At 49.1% G+C, this 18,078-nt stretch overlaps 1 protein-coding gene across 1 annotated transcript in view; it reads right to left on the reverse strand.

The window, feature by feature from the left end:
• Positions 1 to 3,547: 3,547 nt before the first annotated feature.
• zeb1b (zinc finger E-box binding homeobox 1b) overlaps positions 3,548 to 18,078 on the reverse strand; it is a 46,771-nt gene continuing 32,240 nt past the window's right edge. The window contains exons 3-8 of the mRNA XM_067251946.1: positions 13,764 to 13,922; positions 12,246 to 12,448; positions 11,948 to 12,053; positions 9,692 to 11,406; positions 8,058 to 8,238; positions 3,548 to 6,723 (exon numbers count right to left, since the gene is read on the reverse strand). Coding sequence (XP_067108047.1) covers positions 5,558 to 6,723; positions 8,058 to 8,238; positions 9,692 to 11,406; positions 11,948 to 12,053; positions 12,246 to 12,448; positions 13,764 to 13,922 — 3,530 coding nt within the window. The 3' untranslated portion in view covers positions 3,548 to 5,557. The remainder of the gene's footprint in view (positions 6,724 to 8,057; positions 8,239 to 9,691; positions 11,407 to 11,947; positions 12,054 to 12,245; positions 12,449 to 13,763; positions 13,923 to 18,078) is intronic.

Raw genomic sequence — 18,078 nt, forward strand, 5'->3', positions numbered from 1 at the left:
GATAAACAGCAGAGTTCTCCCTGTGGGCAATAGATTGGTCCGACTTATGTCCATGTTGAGATGAATGTGGGGAATGTGGAGAATTTTCCATGTGGGTTGGGCCATTGGGTGTTACAGAATGCACCATGTCTTGGCATGAAGCATGTTTCATAGATGACAGAGTAGCACTCCATAATCACACTCAACCTGGAACCAACAAACAGATTATACACAACACTGTCATGCAACACCTAGGTATAGTAAGTCTAGGTAAGTAGCCTAACATACAGTTTGCAGTGCATACTTTGAATACAGTGATTACAGCCCCAGCTACAACATGCATTTGATAACCAAATCACGGTCTTCCTTCATACTGAGAGGGGTGGGGGAGTCCAGAGGTGCAAAGTAAGGTCCAGATTTTGTTTCCATATGAACCTTTTCTGGAGGAGAAGGTGAGGGACCACAGGAAGTGGGAAGAGCTGTCAGTCATGCCCTTTTATAGAGCTAAGCTGCTGACCTGGAGCAGCTAATGAGCGAGGAAAGAAGCCGACGACACCTAGATGTGTGCTCCTCTGAGGAAGATAGGACAATAGGATTAGAGAGCAGGGACGAGAGACAACGGGTCTGACAGAGGAGAAAAGAGAGGAAGGCTGCCAACCAGAGGAGAGGCAAGGGACTGGATGTTTCTGTGTGTGTTTGCGTGCGTGCGCGCGCGCATGTGCACCTGACTGTGTGTGGGTGTGTATACAGTACATGGTCCTCTTCGTGGGTTGATGAGTGTGCGTCCGCTCGTGTGTGAGTGGGCGGGTGTGTGGGTGGGCAGACAATTTAAAAGAGCAGAGCGTTTAATTGAATTGTGCGGAGAGCCCTGTTATTCCAGGCATGTTGGAGTGGCTTGCTGTGTTGTCCTAGATCTGGGGGGTTCTGACCACACCTGGGGAGGCCAGCCATCTAGAGGACCAGACTGGAGGAGAGCTGGGTGGGCTGGGGAGGCAACGCTGGGTCAGGACTGGGGAGGGGGGGGGAATGAGAGAGGGATTGCGAGAGAGGGAGGGAGAAGAAGGGAGAGAGGGAGGGAGTGAGGGAGAGAATGTGCGTTTGTGTTTTTAAAATGTATGTGTGTGTGCAGGTTCTTGTTATTGTTTCCTGTAGGTGGAACTCTCCAGATCCTGCCTGGGACTGGAAGAGTGGATGTGGTGGGAGCGAGCCGAATTGTAGCCTTCCACAACGGAAAATGACAAAGGGACTGAACAAGTGAGAGAAAGTGGTAGGTAAAGATGGAGAGGAAAGTAAAAGGTATGGATACTGTATGGAAGCAGCAGCTGATCTATGCTACTGCACAACCTTTTACGGTTCACTCTCAAGAGGGACCCTTCAATTGTCAGCTATATATAGCACAATGACAGACCAATCACCTTCATAGCTCAGACACGAAAATAAGCTCGCAGGCACTCAAACACCAACACACTCAAACACACACCAGGAACACCACTTTGACCTGTAGGAGGAGGGGTATCTACATGATGATGATTTGCTAACATAGACAGGGTCACAGTATAGTCTATGTGATATCGTCAGGTTACAACACACACATACACACACACACACACACACACACACACACACACACACACACACACACACACACACACACACACACACACACACACACACACACACACACACACACAGGGGGCAAGTGCCACTGCTGTAAACTCTCCAGTATTTAGTAGTTGAGTAAATGAGCATGATATTTAAGTGAGTGCTATTTCCTGAGCTTATTTTTTTCCTCCCTTCCTAGTCCTGTGCGCTTTTCTCCAAATTTCCCCAGGGAGGTTCTCCCTGAGTTGGGCCGGCGTCAGCCTGCCACCATACTTCATCAAGCTTCGCACCGTTATTGGCAAGAGCACTCTGTATCCTCTTAGCAGTTATAGCTTTTCAATTTTCCCTCAAACTGCTGAGCCCAGCAGAACACATACGGCGATATCTTGGCTACAAGTCTCCAGGTTTTGGAACCGAAAAGCTCTCTACGGTTACGGTTATTTAATAATACGCTTTAAACCTTGTACCAGTGTACCATTTGAAGCAGGTATTCCTAATGGCTACAATTACGTGAAGCCGTTTGACATTGTAACGTGTTGGTATTGTGGGCTATTAGGAGATCGACCCCCCCCCTGTCTTTACTCTCCAAGAACTCACTCCAGGGGATTGTTGAAATCAACAACACAAAAGCATGACAGATTACTCTCTCTCTCTCTCCCTCCCTCTATCCCTCTCCCACACTTAAACATTATTGCATGGACCCACATACCCGCACGTAGAGTGTTCATTTACTGCACACAGTGCCCCCCCCCCCACCACACACACACTCTTTTCCACATTGATCAGGATGTGCCCACTCACTCTCACAGACGAGACAAAGCAAGGCTGTGTGATGTCGAATCCCCTCCCACACACACACGCCCACACCTGTTCTCGTTTCACCATAGACACTGCCGCGCCTCTCTCTCTCTGAGTCGACCATCCAATGGGGATGGCTCCCCAGTCCCCCTGATCCCAATGGTTTGCTCCCCTCTTTCCTGGTAACCTCTCTCCAAAGATGTACCATTATCCAAGGGGGACTTCCAGGCATTCTGAAGACAACGGTTGAGCTGAAGATTCTCAGGCCGGTTTGTAGAGAGAAGCTCCAGTGCACCTCTCAAACTGTACACACGCACACACACACACCCACACGCACAGCCACACACGCACACCCACACACACACGAACACCCGCACACACACCCGAACACTTCCGAGGAGGATGAGGAGTAATAGACGTGCACAGTCACTTTTGTATCATTTTCAACCCCACACTGGACTATGGATTTTTTGTCCCTTCCGTTAATTATTAATGTGGAGGGATGGGGGCGGGTCCACCCCGCAGAAACCAGATCTGGATCCATGTATCTGACCTTGGGGCTGTTAGAGTGGTTCTAATGATGCCTCCAGGAGAGGTGTGGCTCTGTGTCGTGGGCCCACAGTGGTTCTGGGGGAACCAAGTTGTTTGAACCTTACGTTAAAGACACATTTTACCTCTTTGTTTAAACTTTAGCTTGGCTTTTTCATGATTCCACAGACCCCTCTCAGTCTCTCAGCTTGAGACGGTCAAGGCAAAGTTGGTTTGTCATTGTTCTGGGGAGGCAGGTGGCTGAGCGGTTAGGGATTCGGGCTAGTGATCTGAAGGTTGCCAGTTCGATTCCCGGCAGTGCCAAATGACGTTGTGTCCTTGGGCAAGGCACTTCACCCTACTGGCCTCGGGGGAATGTCATTGTACTTACTTTAAGTCGCTCTGGATAAGAGCGTCTGCTAAATGACTAAATGTAAATGTTCTGACGCCTTTGTGGACAATCTGGACAGAATTCAGCAGACTATAAACCTTTAGATACCTCACTTAGGAATCGAATAAGTTGCTATTGTGTTTTTGTTTTGCCGGTATTTCAGATATGAAAATCATTTGTACCAGACGATTCCGGTGAAGAGAGAGAAATAAACCCACATGCAAACAGAAACATACAAATGTTGTTGATGAATTTTATTTGTGAGATGGGGAGTCATAAAAAAACGATATCACTATTAAAAAAAATAACATGGGATTAAAACAGGGACATAGAAAATAGATTGTGGCCTTGAACGTCAAGATACAAAGTAACAAATTGGCACAAAATAAAAACAAAAACGTCAATATTATTTTGGCTTGGCAAAAGGACATTTTTATAGTTAAGGTATTGTCATCCTTCAATACAACAGCACACTCATGCTATTAGACATACAGTTAGTTTTCAGAAAAGTTCAGTAGCTTCATTTTAGAGGGCAAAGAAAAAAACGACTTACATTAAAATAGATGCATTGAGGTCACAGGGTACAATTTTCAGGCTTGTAGGGTGTGGTTTTGTTCAGGAGAAAACATCATTTCATTTCTTTGAAATAAAAACATACTTCAGGATGCCAGACTCATCTTCCAGCTTTGTCATTTGCAATTGAAATGATTTTTCATACTAAAATATATTATTGTATTAATACAAACTACAGTATTGTACACTACACTGTGTAATAAATAACCATAAAGAAATATAAAAAAATAAGACACATAAATATAAAAGTTTTCTAGAACTAAATATCATTGTGGGGAAAAGATAATACTGCCATTTTTCTGAAAACATACAGTACACACATTAGAACAAAAACATAAAGAAAACAACAAAATAATACTGACAGGTAAAAATAACGCCTAAATTGAAATCCTGGGATCATATTTGTCTATTTTTTTTTAATAAATGTTTTACCTGAAGAGAGAGTAGCATTTCATTAGTGTCAAACAAGTGCACTCATCAGGGAAAGAGTTTCAATATCTCAAGGCAGGAAACACTACATTTCCGCTATCATCCATCTACAACATGTAGTCATTTCAGTCATTGATTGCTCTGATTAGAAAAGAGGCTAAAGATAATTCTAAACTATATCACATGAGTATGCACTATGCTAACACCATCAGGATCATTGGTGAGCCAAAGTCAACAGTGGTCGGCTTAAAGAGTTGACACCTTGAGCTGTTATCAAATCGGGGTTCTGGTAACACCTGATAACAACTACTAAGGTTAAACAGCAATATTCAAATGGCACTTTTGATATGCATGTTTTTATTACTTTTTTTGCATAAGGCAGGGAGTGGGAATAGGGTGCTAAAATTATTTCCTTAGTAGGCCTACTCCACTTCTGCTTGATCTGAACGTTAACACTGTAACGCAGATTTGAATACCAACAAATATGAACGAACAAAACATTTAGAACAATGTATCTCTGCAAACTATGTACCTCAGAATGTCTCTTTCCCTCTACCTCAGCTCTACCTCAGCTGAAGGTTATCTTTAAAACATGGCTGAACTCATCCATTCCCCATAGTTCGTAAGGCTCACAATACGTTCAAAAAACAAAGGTTATGCTAGCATCGCTAAGGTGGCAGGCGCGGCAGGGCTAGTGCGATAATACTGAAGGGTAGACAACAGAAACGGTTATATCCATAGGTAAACCAAGCCACTTGTAGTGCACAGAATTTTCTTTTTTTTCTTCCATTCTCTAACTTAATAAAATACTGTTTTTTTGTTCATTGGCAATAAAAAGGTATAGAAATCTTTCCCAACTGTACAGCTTTTAAAAGGTTAAAATATGAGTGATAAAATTAGTAACACTGATAAAAAGAAATGACCCAAGGTGTTTTAGTAATAAAACATTTTCTAAAATGTGTCGGCTCTAGCTTCCGTCTGTATAATGCATTTCATCATCATTAAAATTTGTGTTTTTCTTTTTTTCTTTTTTTTCTTTTTTAAACAAATGCATTTCTTAACACTGAGAATGTCTTTCCTGTGGTAAAAGTCACAAGTATTTTTCAGGCACCAGGATTTTATACACAGTAGTGAACTGAAATGTCTTGTCCAAGCAACCAAATGCTTGCATTTTGATTTCCACCCTTTCCTTTAGACCAAGATCCATCCATTTTTGGGGGACAAAAAGAAACATAGGTCCGTTTTCTTGTTTCTTGTTTATTTTGTGTCTCCTTCTTCCTTCTCTCCTGGAGTCTGGTTCTTGTCTTCAAAAACCGTGTTTTTTTCATTGTTTCCATTTGTTGCACCTTCATCCTCTTTGATGACATCATAGTCCTCCACCACACTCTTCTCTGATTCCACCTGTGCTGACGTCACTCCTTCCTCTGTGTCCATTGCCTCCTCTTTCTCCTCCTCAACCAGTTCCTTCTCTACCCCACAGTCCTCCTCATTCTCCTCCTCAACCAGTTCCTTCTCTACCCCACAATCTTCCTCTTTCTCCTCCTCAACCAGTTCCTTCACCACCCCACAGTCCTCCTCTTTCTCCTCCTCAACCAGTTCCTTCACCACCCCACAGTCCTCCTCTTTCTCCTCCTCAACCAGTTCCTTCTCTACCCCACAATCCTCCTCTTTCTCCTCCTCAACCAGTTCCTTCTCTATCTCATTGTATTTCTCTCCGCCACCTTCCTCATCTTTTTTAGTGTTCTCCTGCCCCTCCCCCTGCCTTGTATCTACCTCTTCATCCCTCTCTTCCTTCTCTTCCTTCACTTCTACCCTTATCCCCTCCTCTTCCTGGCCATCTTCCCCGAATACTACCCTCTCCACCTCCTCCTCCTCCCCATCTCCCCCCACCACCACCTGTTCCACCCCCTCCTGTTCCATGTCCTCTCCATTCTGACCCCCCTCTTCTCCTTCCTCCTCCTCCTCCTCCCCTCCTTCCTCCCCTATCTTCACTACCTGTATCTCATCCATGTCTAGGACGCCCTCGTCCAGCCCCCCTGCCGTCGTCTCCATGTCCTCCTCCTCCTCCTCACTCTCCTCGTCCTCCCTGGCGCTGCTGCCTCGCTCGTCTGAGTCCAGGTGGGAGGGAGGCGAGGTGGCCCGGCTGTCTGACTGCACCTCCCTGACGCTCAGGACCATGTCGGCGGCGGTGTCGCCCTCCTCCTCCGGGCTGTCCTGCCCACCTCCGCCGCCCTGCGCCTCCTTCTTGCAGTAGGAGTAGCGGTGGTTCATGTGCTGGGAGTAGGAGCCGGAGTGAGAGAAGCGCTTGCCGCACTTGTCGCACTGGTAGGGCTTCTCTCCTGAGTGGAGGCGCATGTGTTCTATCAAGTGGTGCTTGTGCTTGAAGGCCTTTCTGCAGATGCCACACTCATGGGGCCTTTTCCCTACAACAGAAGAAAATTGATCGGTTGATTCATACTTTCAAGACCATGTGTTGATCAAACCAATGTGATTTTTGAAAAACCACCTGCAAAGAGACATGGGATTGGGTCTGGGGATGGAACAATCCTATACTCTACAGGCCCTGGCCGGGGCCTAAGAAGCAGCATTGGGTATTGGCTGCATAAAGTCTATGTGATCTAAGAGGGTGTCTGTCAGGAAAATCGAGTCGATGGAGTCCAGAAAGATTTATTGCTTGCAGCATGCAGAAAGGAGAGAAGTCTACGGTGAAAAAAAGTTGTCTGAAGTCTGAGGAACTGTCAGTCTCCCTTTATCCGAAAGTTTGTGCGTGTGTGTGTATGCATGCGTCTTGAAAATATTTCAATATCAACAGTGTCATTAAAAGACAGCACACTGACACAAATGTGCGGGCAATGAAGTCAGTGAGTCCTCTGAAACTGAAATTCAATACTTAGACCCTAGATTTCTATACCTTTTCTTGCCAATTAATGTAAAAACTATGTTGGATTATGAAAAATGATGGAAAAAAGACAGTTCTGTGTACTACACAGATGACTGAATTACTCTGTTGACTGAATTAGAACTGAACTGTGTGGGTCTTCTGCAAGGGAAGGATAAGACATTTTAAGACTGCTTAGTGAAACTACCCAGAACAGGGAGCGTGTCTGTGAATAAAGGGAGTCTTTCAGGCCTTCCCCAGGCTGTTGGCTGAAAACCTTAATAATATCTATCATCATGTACAGTTTCCAGGGGAAATATTGCAAAACAATACAACAAGTCAAGAGCAAATTCTCGCTCAACGAAGCTACAAGGCCATGTTCCTCAAAGGAGGAATTGCAGGTTTCTGGCTGGGTGAGGTAATTTGGATCCAGAACCATGATTCGCCGCCAGGTATCGAAGTAATAAAAGAAACGCCTCAGAGTAGAGAGAGAGAGAATGTTGACCTGGGTTTGGCCACTGCATCGCCGTGTTCCCAACGCAGGCATGTCAAATTACTACCAGAGTTTCTGCTGTTGCAACATCCAGCATTTCATGCTGGAAGGTAATGGAGCTAGCGGTGGGAGTTTGGCAGAAAGCAAGTCTCAGGCCCTCTCTGTGTGTTGGGTAATCGGCTTGTTGAAATGGTGGCGTCCGCCCTTTCTGCTAGTTTAAACAAGGGAACAGTAATAGCGAATGGCGCAAAAGATGTGTAATAACAGAAAATTCCCCCTTTCAACTCTCGCTTGGAGTCAATTTCCCAGAGGTCTCACAGAATTAATTGAAGTCTGGTTGATTAGTGTGTGTGTGTGTGTGTGTCTGTGTGTGTATGGAACCCTACCTGTGTGTTCGTATTTGTGTCTCAGCAGGGAGCTGCTCTTCTGGAAGATCTTGTCACACAGGTCGCAGGCGTACATGCCGCTCTCCGTCTTCCTCATCTTCTTCCTGGGAGGGGCGGAGTCTGAGTCGTTCTGCTCCTCCAGCGTGGACACGCCGTCCGAGCTGGTGTCCTGCCTCTCCTCCTGGAGAACAAGAGCACACGCGGCCCCCGTCAGACATGTCCTGAACGCCACACTGACACGGCTCTGACCACTGATGTATGACATGGAGACTGGCTAATTCCGCTTCCGGACATTTCATCTCATGGCTACATTTGTACGTTCCATGTGTAACCTTCCACAGTAGGCTACCTCATTCATAATAAGCAGTTGACAATGTATGCAGAGGAAAACCCCAAACACTCATGCAACCCATTAGGGGAGGTTGGATATTGATCATTATGCGTGCCATACATCCAGGAGTGTCAGGAAAAGATGCCTTTGGCTAAGTCGTGTCATATCCTTCCCGTGGCTCTCTCCTTGCAAGAGGAAAATTACCAATAACTCATTTTATTGGCCGAGTTAATACGCCTGCCACAATGACATCACTCCACCTCAGAGTGCTTTGGCCACGGAAAATACCTTGCAACAATCATGACTCAATGGCGAACGCAGGCACTCAACGGAACGCTCCTGCTGTGTGCTTATGAGTGGATGGGAGTGGGCTCGCTGTTGTCTAATCACAACGAGAGAGGATGTGGGAAACATCCATAAAGAACTCATACGCCTGCTATGCTATATGTAAGGCAGGTCCATGCCAATCCACTTAACACAAGAGCATAATACAACAACAGTAAATCAATGCACAGACAGAGTTCCGGCGTTTAAACTGGTTCCTATGGATCGATGAGAATCCTGAAGAGAGAAGTGCGGGGCTGTGTGTTCAGGGCTAGAAGGATGACTACCAGAGATGAGGCTGAGATCCAACATGGCGAATATCGGCAAGCGTCTCCAGAATGACAGACTATCTCGTCTGTTTGTGCTAGATATCGATATTGTCCGTACTGTGTGACTAATGGTCACACAGTGGTGGTTGCTTGCTTCCTACGTTTGAATAATTGTTGCTATGAAAATGAAGGTTCTTGGGTCTCTCAACCCCCAAGTGTCGGCCTCTCTTAGGCCTACAGAAGATGTGACAATATCAAATAACACACACAACCCCCTATCATCTCCTCAGTATCTTTAACATATCTTGAGCTTGAGTTTCCAGTGGAACTAAACCAAATGCACGCAACCACAACACAAAATGCAACTGTCCTTCTTGATCCAGTCCAACAAGATCAAACATTTGTAGCATTCCAGATAAGAGCTAAGCACTTCAAACAGCACTCCCACACATCACCAGCACCAGCCAAGCAGTCACTGAGTATCAAGCAGAACACCGAGAGGTGTTATGAGTAAGAACACAACCGAAACTACAACAACACTTCAGAAAAAAGAAATCTGAAATGTTACCGCAAGAGGTAGGTACAAACATTTGAAGGGGGGGGGGGCAGAAAATAGTGTATGGTTTGTTTTTCTTACTCTCTGAAAACCCTGTATGTTTTTTACCTATCGTATAACACCCTCACAGCTTTTGATAAACCATGAGACCAACCTTGATGCCGTTGAGAAGCACAGTCTTGTCCTGCATCTGATTGGCTGCCGGATTGCTGGCCGTAGTGGTATAGGTGTATGTCAGCTGGGGGATGAGGATGGCCTGTTTGGTGGTGGTGGTGAGCGTCCGCAAGCAGGGCACCCGGCTCGGGTCAGTGATGGTCACGAGCGTGGGCAGCTGAGTGGTCATAATGTTGATGGGGTTGGCACTTGGCAGGCTGGCGTAGAAGGGGACGGGGCTGGTGCCAGGCTCCTTTTTTATGCAGGTCAAGTTGAGAGGCTCGTCCTGCTGGGCCGACCGGCGGGAGGAGGAGGGGTGGAGCTTGGCCCTGGCCGCAGCCCTCTGCGCCTCCTCTCTGGTGGGCTTTGGTAGCGACAGGTCCAGGGGTCCCTCGGCACCCTGGGGGGGCTCAGCCGGGACCGGACCCCCGGCGGTCAGGTTCAGTGGCGAGGGGGAGGTAGGGCTGACACTGGCGCCATCGACCTCTGCCTGGGTGGCCTCGGCCGGGCTGACCTGTGCCCGAACAGGGGTCTCAGCGCTCAAGAGGGCGGTGGTACCCTCCGGAATAAAGCCGTCCCCCTCATCCTCCGCCTCAGAGGGCGGGGTGGGAGCCCCCAGCGAGATCTGCCCCTCCTGCATCTTGTCGAACCACTTCTTGACCACGTGGGTGGGGAGGCTGACGGAGTTGGAGATCTTGGTCAGTTCCTCCTTAGTGGGCGCAGCGTTTAAGGCAAAGTACGCCTTGAGGAGGGAGAGCAGGTTCTTGGGCTGGTCTGGACAGAGGTCACCATCGGCGAGCAGGGCGGCGATGGCGGACTCTGATTGGTCCAGGCCTCTGCCCTTGATCCTGAGGCCCTCCTTCTTGCAGTGCTTGAGGGCGTGAAGTGTGTCCAGTCCGCCTGGACAGTCGTCACACAACAGACAGGTGCTAGTGGTCTTCTCCTCCATCTTGGTTTCCTCCTTTGCTTCTCTCGACAGCCTCACAGTCAGATCCTCAGGGAGTTTCTGACCCTTGCAGGCCTCAGGGTGAGCCTGGAGGTGGATTTGGGCTGAGGCCGGGGCCAGGGGCTCCTTCTTCAGGTTCTGGGCTGTGAGCTGGGCCTGGGCTTGGGCAGGGTCCAGGCTGTAGTTGATGATAATCTTGGCGTTGCCGTCCTGCCCCATGATGGGCAGGCTGATGGCAGAGATGAGCTGCTGCTGGGAGTGCAGCGGCCCCGCGCCCGGCTGGCCCTTGGCGTTGTTCTCCAGAACTTGCCGGATCATGTTGCTGTCCACTGCCACCTTCAGAACGTTCTGGAGGTCGGCCAGGTTGATGCTGATGGGCGACACCAGGCCCACGGTGGGCAGGACCACTGCCTGGACCGCACCCTGGAGAGGAGCAGCCACTCCCCCCCCGTTGAAGACCCCGTTGACCACCGTTGGGGAAACCACCATGGCAGGCTTGTACTCGTAATCCAGTGGCTCGCTCTTGATCTGGTTGAGGGGCAGCTGCTCCTGCAGGGGCTTGCCGTGCTCCGGCTTGTCCCGGGTCTGTGTCCGGAGGGCGGCCGGTGAGGAGGGCATGGCCGGGGACTGGGCCTGGGTCTTGGCTCCCGATCTGGGTCGTCCGTTGACTGTGATGAGGCTGACGCACTTCTTGCTGCTGATGTGCGAGCTGTAGGAGCCGGAGTGGGAGAAACGTTTTTTGCAGTTGGAGCACTCGTAGGGTTTCTCTCCTGCGAAGGGCGTAGAAACATTCAGAAATCAGACCTGGCTCAGAGAACAGGGCCGTAGAACTCACAAGAAAAAAACTGGCTCTGATGTTCTTCACAGACATGTAAACTCTGATGTCATGGCCCTATTGGGAAACCTGTAATTGCTCTCCTTTGACGCCAAAAGAAACACAATTATGGCACATTAGCAAACAGCATCATGTGCTGAAACACAATCAAGGATGCATAAATACATTGAACAGCCAAGTGTAAATATTTGTTTGATGGAAAGAGAGAGAAACATCTGGGTTGGCACTGTGGCTGTTAGACACTCAATAAGGGCTATGAATCACCTCAACGAGAACAACCTAACCCATTTTTCCACATTAGAGACAAATGGACACACATTTCAAACACACACCAAGACAAACACGCAAAGTCACATACATATTCACTTGTGCATTCAAGTGCCCGGAAACACACACACACACACACACAAGGTTAAACATCGAAACACGACCACACGCACACGCGTGCTGTCATGGAGACCGTGGGGGACACTCACCGCTGTGGATACGTAGGTGCTCCTTCAGGTGGTGCTTGTATTTAAAAGCCTTTCCACATTCAGTGCACTTGAATTTGCGGTTGCCCCCTGACTGTGTCACGTGTCTCTGTCAAACAATGGAAAAAAAGGGGGTTCAGGAAAAACACAGGAAAAACAACATGTACCCAGTCTCCTGGTAAAATTCACAAAACGGTGTCAAAAAGAACAGTAGATATAGTTCAACATTCTTTGTGATCAGTAACCCCCCCCCCCCTCAGCAGTGTGTGTGTGTGTGTGTGAGTGTGTGTGTGAGCCGTACCTGCTCTCGTCCAGCCTTGTGGGCCGTCATGTGCCTCTCCAGCTGCGTGCGGTAGGTGAAGGTGTAGCTGCACTGGGAGCAGCTGAAGTTGTCCTCGCTCTTCTCGTGGCGGTACTTGATGTGCTCCTTCAGAGAGGAGTAGCGCTTGTAGCCCCGTGCACAGTAGGGGCAGGTGAGGAGCTGGGAGAACGAGTCTGGAGTGCCTGAGAGGACAGAGGAGAGAGGGGGAGAGAGAGAGGTAGGATGAGTGCGTGTAGAGGTATAGGTTGGGTTGGGGGATGGGGGCGGGACCGGGACAGAGAGATGTAGATAGAGACCACAAGAGAGGGTGAGAGCGTGAGAGAGGGTGAGAGAGAGAGAGAGAGACAGACAGACAGAGAGATTGACAGTGTGTGTTTACTCTCTAAAGAGTAATCACAGTAATCTCTGAATCAACAGCAAGGCCTGTTTGATGTAGAGTCACACCGGTCTGCTATTTCACTAGCCTATGAGACATCCTCCCCAGAAAGCAGACAGGTAGAGGTGGATCAATGGACAGACCAGGTTTGCAACAACAGACCTGAGGCCTGGTTACTTATTAAAACGGACAGGGCTGGATGAACGGGGATGGTTTCTGTGAGTTGTACATCCACGCTGCTAACTGCGACGCATCATTGACTTCACAATCCTAAAATCCGTTAATCCGGTGCATCTTTGTCGTTTGAACGCAGGTTTCGGAGAACGCCCGCGCTTTGAATGAGCAACAGGCTTCCGTTGCCCAAACCCCAGCCCTTTAAGCAGCCGTGGACGAGGCATGGCCAAGGCCCATGTGGTGCTCAGTCGGCCTCAGCGCTGGTTCTGCTTCACCGGCTCCCACACAGGTAACACATTTGTCTGTTAACAGGTGATGTATTAAAGGTCCTCCAGGGCAGGTGAGCGGGGCTGGTGAACGTGAACTCAAGCTCATTATCGGCCAGGTACATGTGAGTCAGCGCTGCACAGACGTGAGAAATGTGCTCAGGTGTTGCTGTGTGTCGTCCCCCCCCCCCGTCCCCCCCAACCCACTCCCCCACTCCCCCACCTCCCTCGTTTCCTCTGGTGACAGGTAAAAGCCAAAAAGCCCTTAAGCTATAAAAAGAGCTCCAATGTGAGTCCCTTAACAAATTGCCGTGTGTTAATGACCCCAGAGTGGTGCGCTTAATGGCGGAGAGTCGACACCTTTTAAGCTCAGGGGGGTGGTGGCGGTGGGGGTTAGAGCCCCTAAAGGTACAGGTCATTACCACAGTTGGCTGAGCAGGTTCTGTGCTCACTGGGAATTACAACTGCAGGACTACAAACCTTGAGAGAAAGACAACTGAAACATTATGTCAAATACTCTACCCTTCATGGTGTTATTTATGGGAGTGATGAGTCAGACAAGACCAATCAAGTACAGATAAGCCACTGAAATGATTATGCTCTCTGTTGTAACACAGGTCTGCTTGTTGTGTTCGGTCTGGGAGCCTGGAGTCTCTGAAGGCGCGAGACGGAGGTAGCTACCGTTCTCGTCGTGGCTGCTGGCCTCGGGCGTGCCCTGCCGCGGCTCCTCCTCCGGGGCTTCTGGGTAAATGACGGCTGTGTCGCCCTGCTGCAGCATCTCTTCCACCAGGGCGTCTGTGCTGCCCGCATCCTCGCCGTCTGAGCCGCACCCCTCCCTCACTGACACACACAGCACACACACACACACATAACACGCGCACACAACACAACACACACAAAAAGAAACAGTTACACAGAGCGGCGATATCATCAATTTTGATAACCCCTCCAGGTACAAACCCGGCACCCAGTATTGGAGTATTTGAACAGCTCTCCACAGACGGACATGGTAGCACTGTCTCTAAGAGTGGTTCTGTGGAGATGATGACTCTGTCCTCATACTCTCCTCATCTCAGGTAGCCTGGTTCATAATTAAAAAAACATTGTGAATGTAGGCATTTGAACAAAAGCTTACAAAAACTAATTATCCTTCCAAGGCAGAAGGAAAACATATCGAGGGTTGGGCCCACAGCATGTAAAATGACTCACCATGTTTCAAATAGTTAGATAAGATACTTCAGCAAATCAATTTATCTGATAATTGAAACGGCTCAACGTGGAGCACTTAGTGTCGGGTAAAAAAAAAAGACACTATTATTCTGGAAAACAGTTGAAGAAGCTTCTCTGAAGGAGGGCAACCTTCAAACTGCTTCATACACCAGTCAAAGACAGCTACAGGCAGTCTCATCATGTGTTCTCCCTCTCTCTCATATCTTGCTTTCCCTCTCATATTAGCAGGGCGTGGGCAAGGTACACTAGTGAGAGCTAATTACAAGGCAAGGCTTAAGGCAAAGTGTGTAACCTGAGGATTTTAGGATGTACAGAGCTTCCGCCCTCCTCTCTGTACAACGCGGAGTGGATCCTGGAACGGGCATGCAGCGCGTTAACGATCCAACGTTAGGCTACTACGCCGGGGTGTTGGGATTATGGAAGAGCTTCTTTCTTTGGTTCGTGAAAGCGTGTATGTGAGTGAGTGTGTGAGCGACTCGTCGGAGAGGATTCCATCCCATCATGCTTGTCCCCGTGGAGGGCAGTTAAGAGCAGCTAGCGTAAAAATACAATTATTCTGTGAGCATGTTTTCTGACTTGGTGTATGTGTGTGTGTGTGTGTGTTATTCAGCTGACAGCTCAGTCCAGCTATGTGCTCCTGGGAGACAGGAGTATGTGTTCTGCTCCATGACTCACTCAGGCCCAGTAAATACCAACACTCCCTAACACACCCCTGCCCCTGCTTAATAACATAGCTATGAGACATAGCGAGTGCACATGCATGATGCACGCGCACACACTTACACAAAACCAGCTGCATACACACGCACCCACACACTGGCGCCCGCACACTCACACACTAACTACGATGCCAACGACACGGTCACAAGGCAGTCATGGTTGCTATAGTTATTACTAAACACTTTCAGCACAACTATTTCCCCCACCCAACTCACCGCAAACTTGAGGTTTGGGAGAGCGAGGGGGAGAGAGGAAGAGAGAGAGAGAGAGAGAGAGAGAGAGAGAGAGAGAGAGAGAGAGAGAGAGAGCGAGAGCACACAAGAGGGAGAGAGGGAGAGAGAGAGAGGCAGAGACAGACAGGCCTACACCAGGTGCTGGTGTGATTGCAGGATTCTATTCCTCCCTCTAGTCTCTGAGAGAGAGGACGAGGACCAGATGGGTGTATCCTGACCCCTCACATTCATCTCTCCTTCCCATGATCTCACAGGTTTGCCACTCTCCCCCACTGAAAGGCCTACTCTTCACTGGGAAACGAGGCACTTATTGCCTCTAATCTGGGTTCACCCTTTTGTCTTACACATCATCAGTGTTTGGCCGAGACATGGTGTGAAGCTAAATAAGGTCATCGTTATCTCGATAGATATCAAGTTAAAAGGCGCTCGAATCCGTACTGATCGGTTAGGTTTCAGCAGGTAGTGCACGTGCAGCAGGCTGCACTGTGAACTCAAACACACACACACACACGCACACACACACACACACACACATGCCCCTCCCCTGGGGCAGCTCCTGAATGTAGAGTGTATGTGTGAGGTAAGGTCCTGCCGGGTGTCGGACCAAGGTGTGACAGGTCTGTGGTGGTCACAGTTGTCCCTTGCTGTCCGCTTCTCTCAGGTTCTTGTTAAAAGGAGTGTAAACAAGGCCCTGACCTGCCAGGGGCTTTGCTCCGCTAGTCAAGCTAGCAGCTCACGCGTAGGACGACATCCCCGTTTATATGCTGACCTCAGCACGGTTCTGCAACTGAACAAAAGCCCGAAGCCTTACAAAAAAAGCTGACAGTTGCTTTGCATTGTAAAAATACAGTGTCGGGCTTAATCGTGGAACTTCATCTTCATGAGCCCTCTCTTATTGTTTTTTTTGGGCCAAATTGTGCCTTAGGTTTGGATCAAATCACCTGACCGCCCACGCCTCCCTGTGATACACCGTGAAGCTGCCACGTCGACGTTTCCTGTCCCCGGCCACATGTGAACTTCCTGTGGAGGTGCATCCTGTCCATAGGTGCTCTTCCTTATCGGGGGGGGAGAGGGGGGACTAACCGTCAGAGATACAGATTACCTCATAAACCGTCAGCAGTAAGGTAATCTTACAACAACAGGAAGCAAGGCTCTCTTAACTGGCCATATCCCAGTCTCTCTGCTCAGGCGGTGTTGTGTAAGCTTGGGTGATTTATTTCCCACCCCTGGCGAGTATTACCCCCCCCCCCCCCCACACACACACACACACACACACACAGACACAGCTTACAGTGTGAATGCGGAGCCAAGAGGCCGACTGTGTTTTTCTGCAGTGTCTTTCCTTTTTCTCATTCTGGAAGGTTCCACGGTGTCTTACAGGAACGCACCAAGCCTCTTCCATGAGTTAAGGCTGCAGGAAGGTCTGTGCTCCTCAAGTCATCTGGACAGGGTCTGTGATGGGCTTCACTGGCCCATCTTTAGATCCTTTGGACAGAGGGACGACATCCTTTTGATATAAATCAACGGAATCTTATCAAACTGTTACCTGAGTATGTAATTCACTGAAGATGAACCCTGTCCTCTCTCCATAGTTTCCCTGCGTCATGAGTTGGCATGTAGTGGTAGGAGAGAAGGTGGGCTGTACCAGGAGTGATAACTAAGATGGGGGAGGGGGGGGGGGGGCTGTGCTTCCACGTCATCCAAAAAGTAATGATTCAAAAACAAGGGGGGGGGGGGGGGGTTGAAGGAAGGAGGGGCGGAATGGAGGGAGGAAGGGGAGGACTCTGACTGTACCTCTGTGGAACAAGTGAACTGGCATCGGCTTCGTCTGAGAGAGGGAGGAAACCACAGGGAAGAGTAATGGAGAAAAAACGGTGAGAAAAGGAGGGAAGAGAGAAGAGGATTAGGATTAGCGGATGTTTATTTTTTTGGTCGGTCTACTCGAACAACTGTTCTGGTCGACGAGCGAGAGCGTGATGGGGAGGGTTGCCAGGTCAGTCCCCTAGCGCTGGAGACTAGCCCAGCTCCAGGCCCATGGAGCCCAACACCGGCTCTGACAGTGTTTAATGTCCACTGTGTCCGGCCAGAACCAATTACATTATTCCTCTCAGACTTCCTTTGATGAAGCAGTGTTGGTGCAAAGGGAGAGTGGCTGGCTCCTACGGGTCTTGTGTGCGACAGCAGAATCGGGGCTGGGATCAGGAAAGGCCAGCGTGTCTTGAGTGTCTATGACAGTCCACCCCGAAGCATGTGAGAAATTGATTTTGACTGGTTTCATCTCCTGCCAGCAAACACACTGAGGTAACAGAACCATGGAGAGAGAGAAGCCGCCCGCCAAAACAAACAGACCCTTTGACTGACACGTTCCATACCGTCAAAGGGTTTTGTTACATCACATGCTCAGCATGTGCTAACACGCTATATGCTAACATGCCAAGCAGGTGAAACGCACTCGGCGCCGGGCCCAGCTGTCCTGCCTCCGTATGACCTCACCAGCAGCATAGCGACCTTGGTGCTAACATCCTCCAAAACCCTCACATTGTTGAACTAGGAAGAGGGGGGGGGGGGGTGACATCGACGTCCCTTCCTGCGATGGGCAGGGGGAGGGTGATGGCGTGGTACAAGGTGAGCCTCGTCTCGGAGCGGACGATGACCTATTGTACCAGAAAGCACACGGCGCGGGCTCCTTTGTTTACTGGTCTATTTCCTCTCAGCAGTGAAGGTCTCGTGCGGTTGGCCATTGTCCTGTCTGAATGTCGGCCTTCCCACTTCACCCAGAACCACAGAAGGTCCACAGTCACACACCGGCCGAG

This window comes from Osmerus mordax, chromosome 15 (genome assembly GCF_038355195.1).
Source record: "Osmerus mordax isolate fOsmMor3 chromosome 15, fOsmMor3.pri, whole genome shotgun sequence".
NCBI classification, from domain to species: Eukaryota; Metazoa; Chordata; class Actinopteri; order Osmeriformes; family Osmeridae; genus Osmerus; species Osmerus mordax.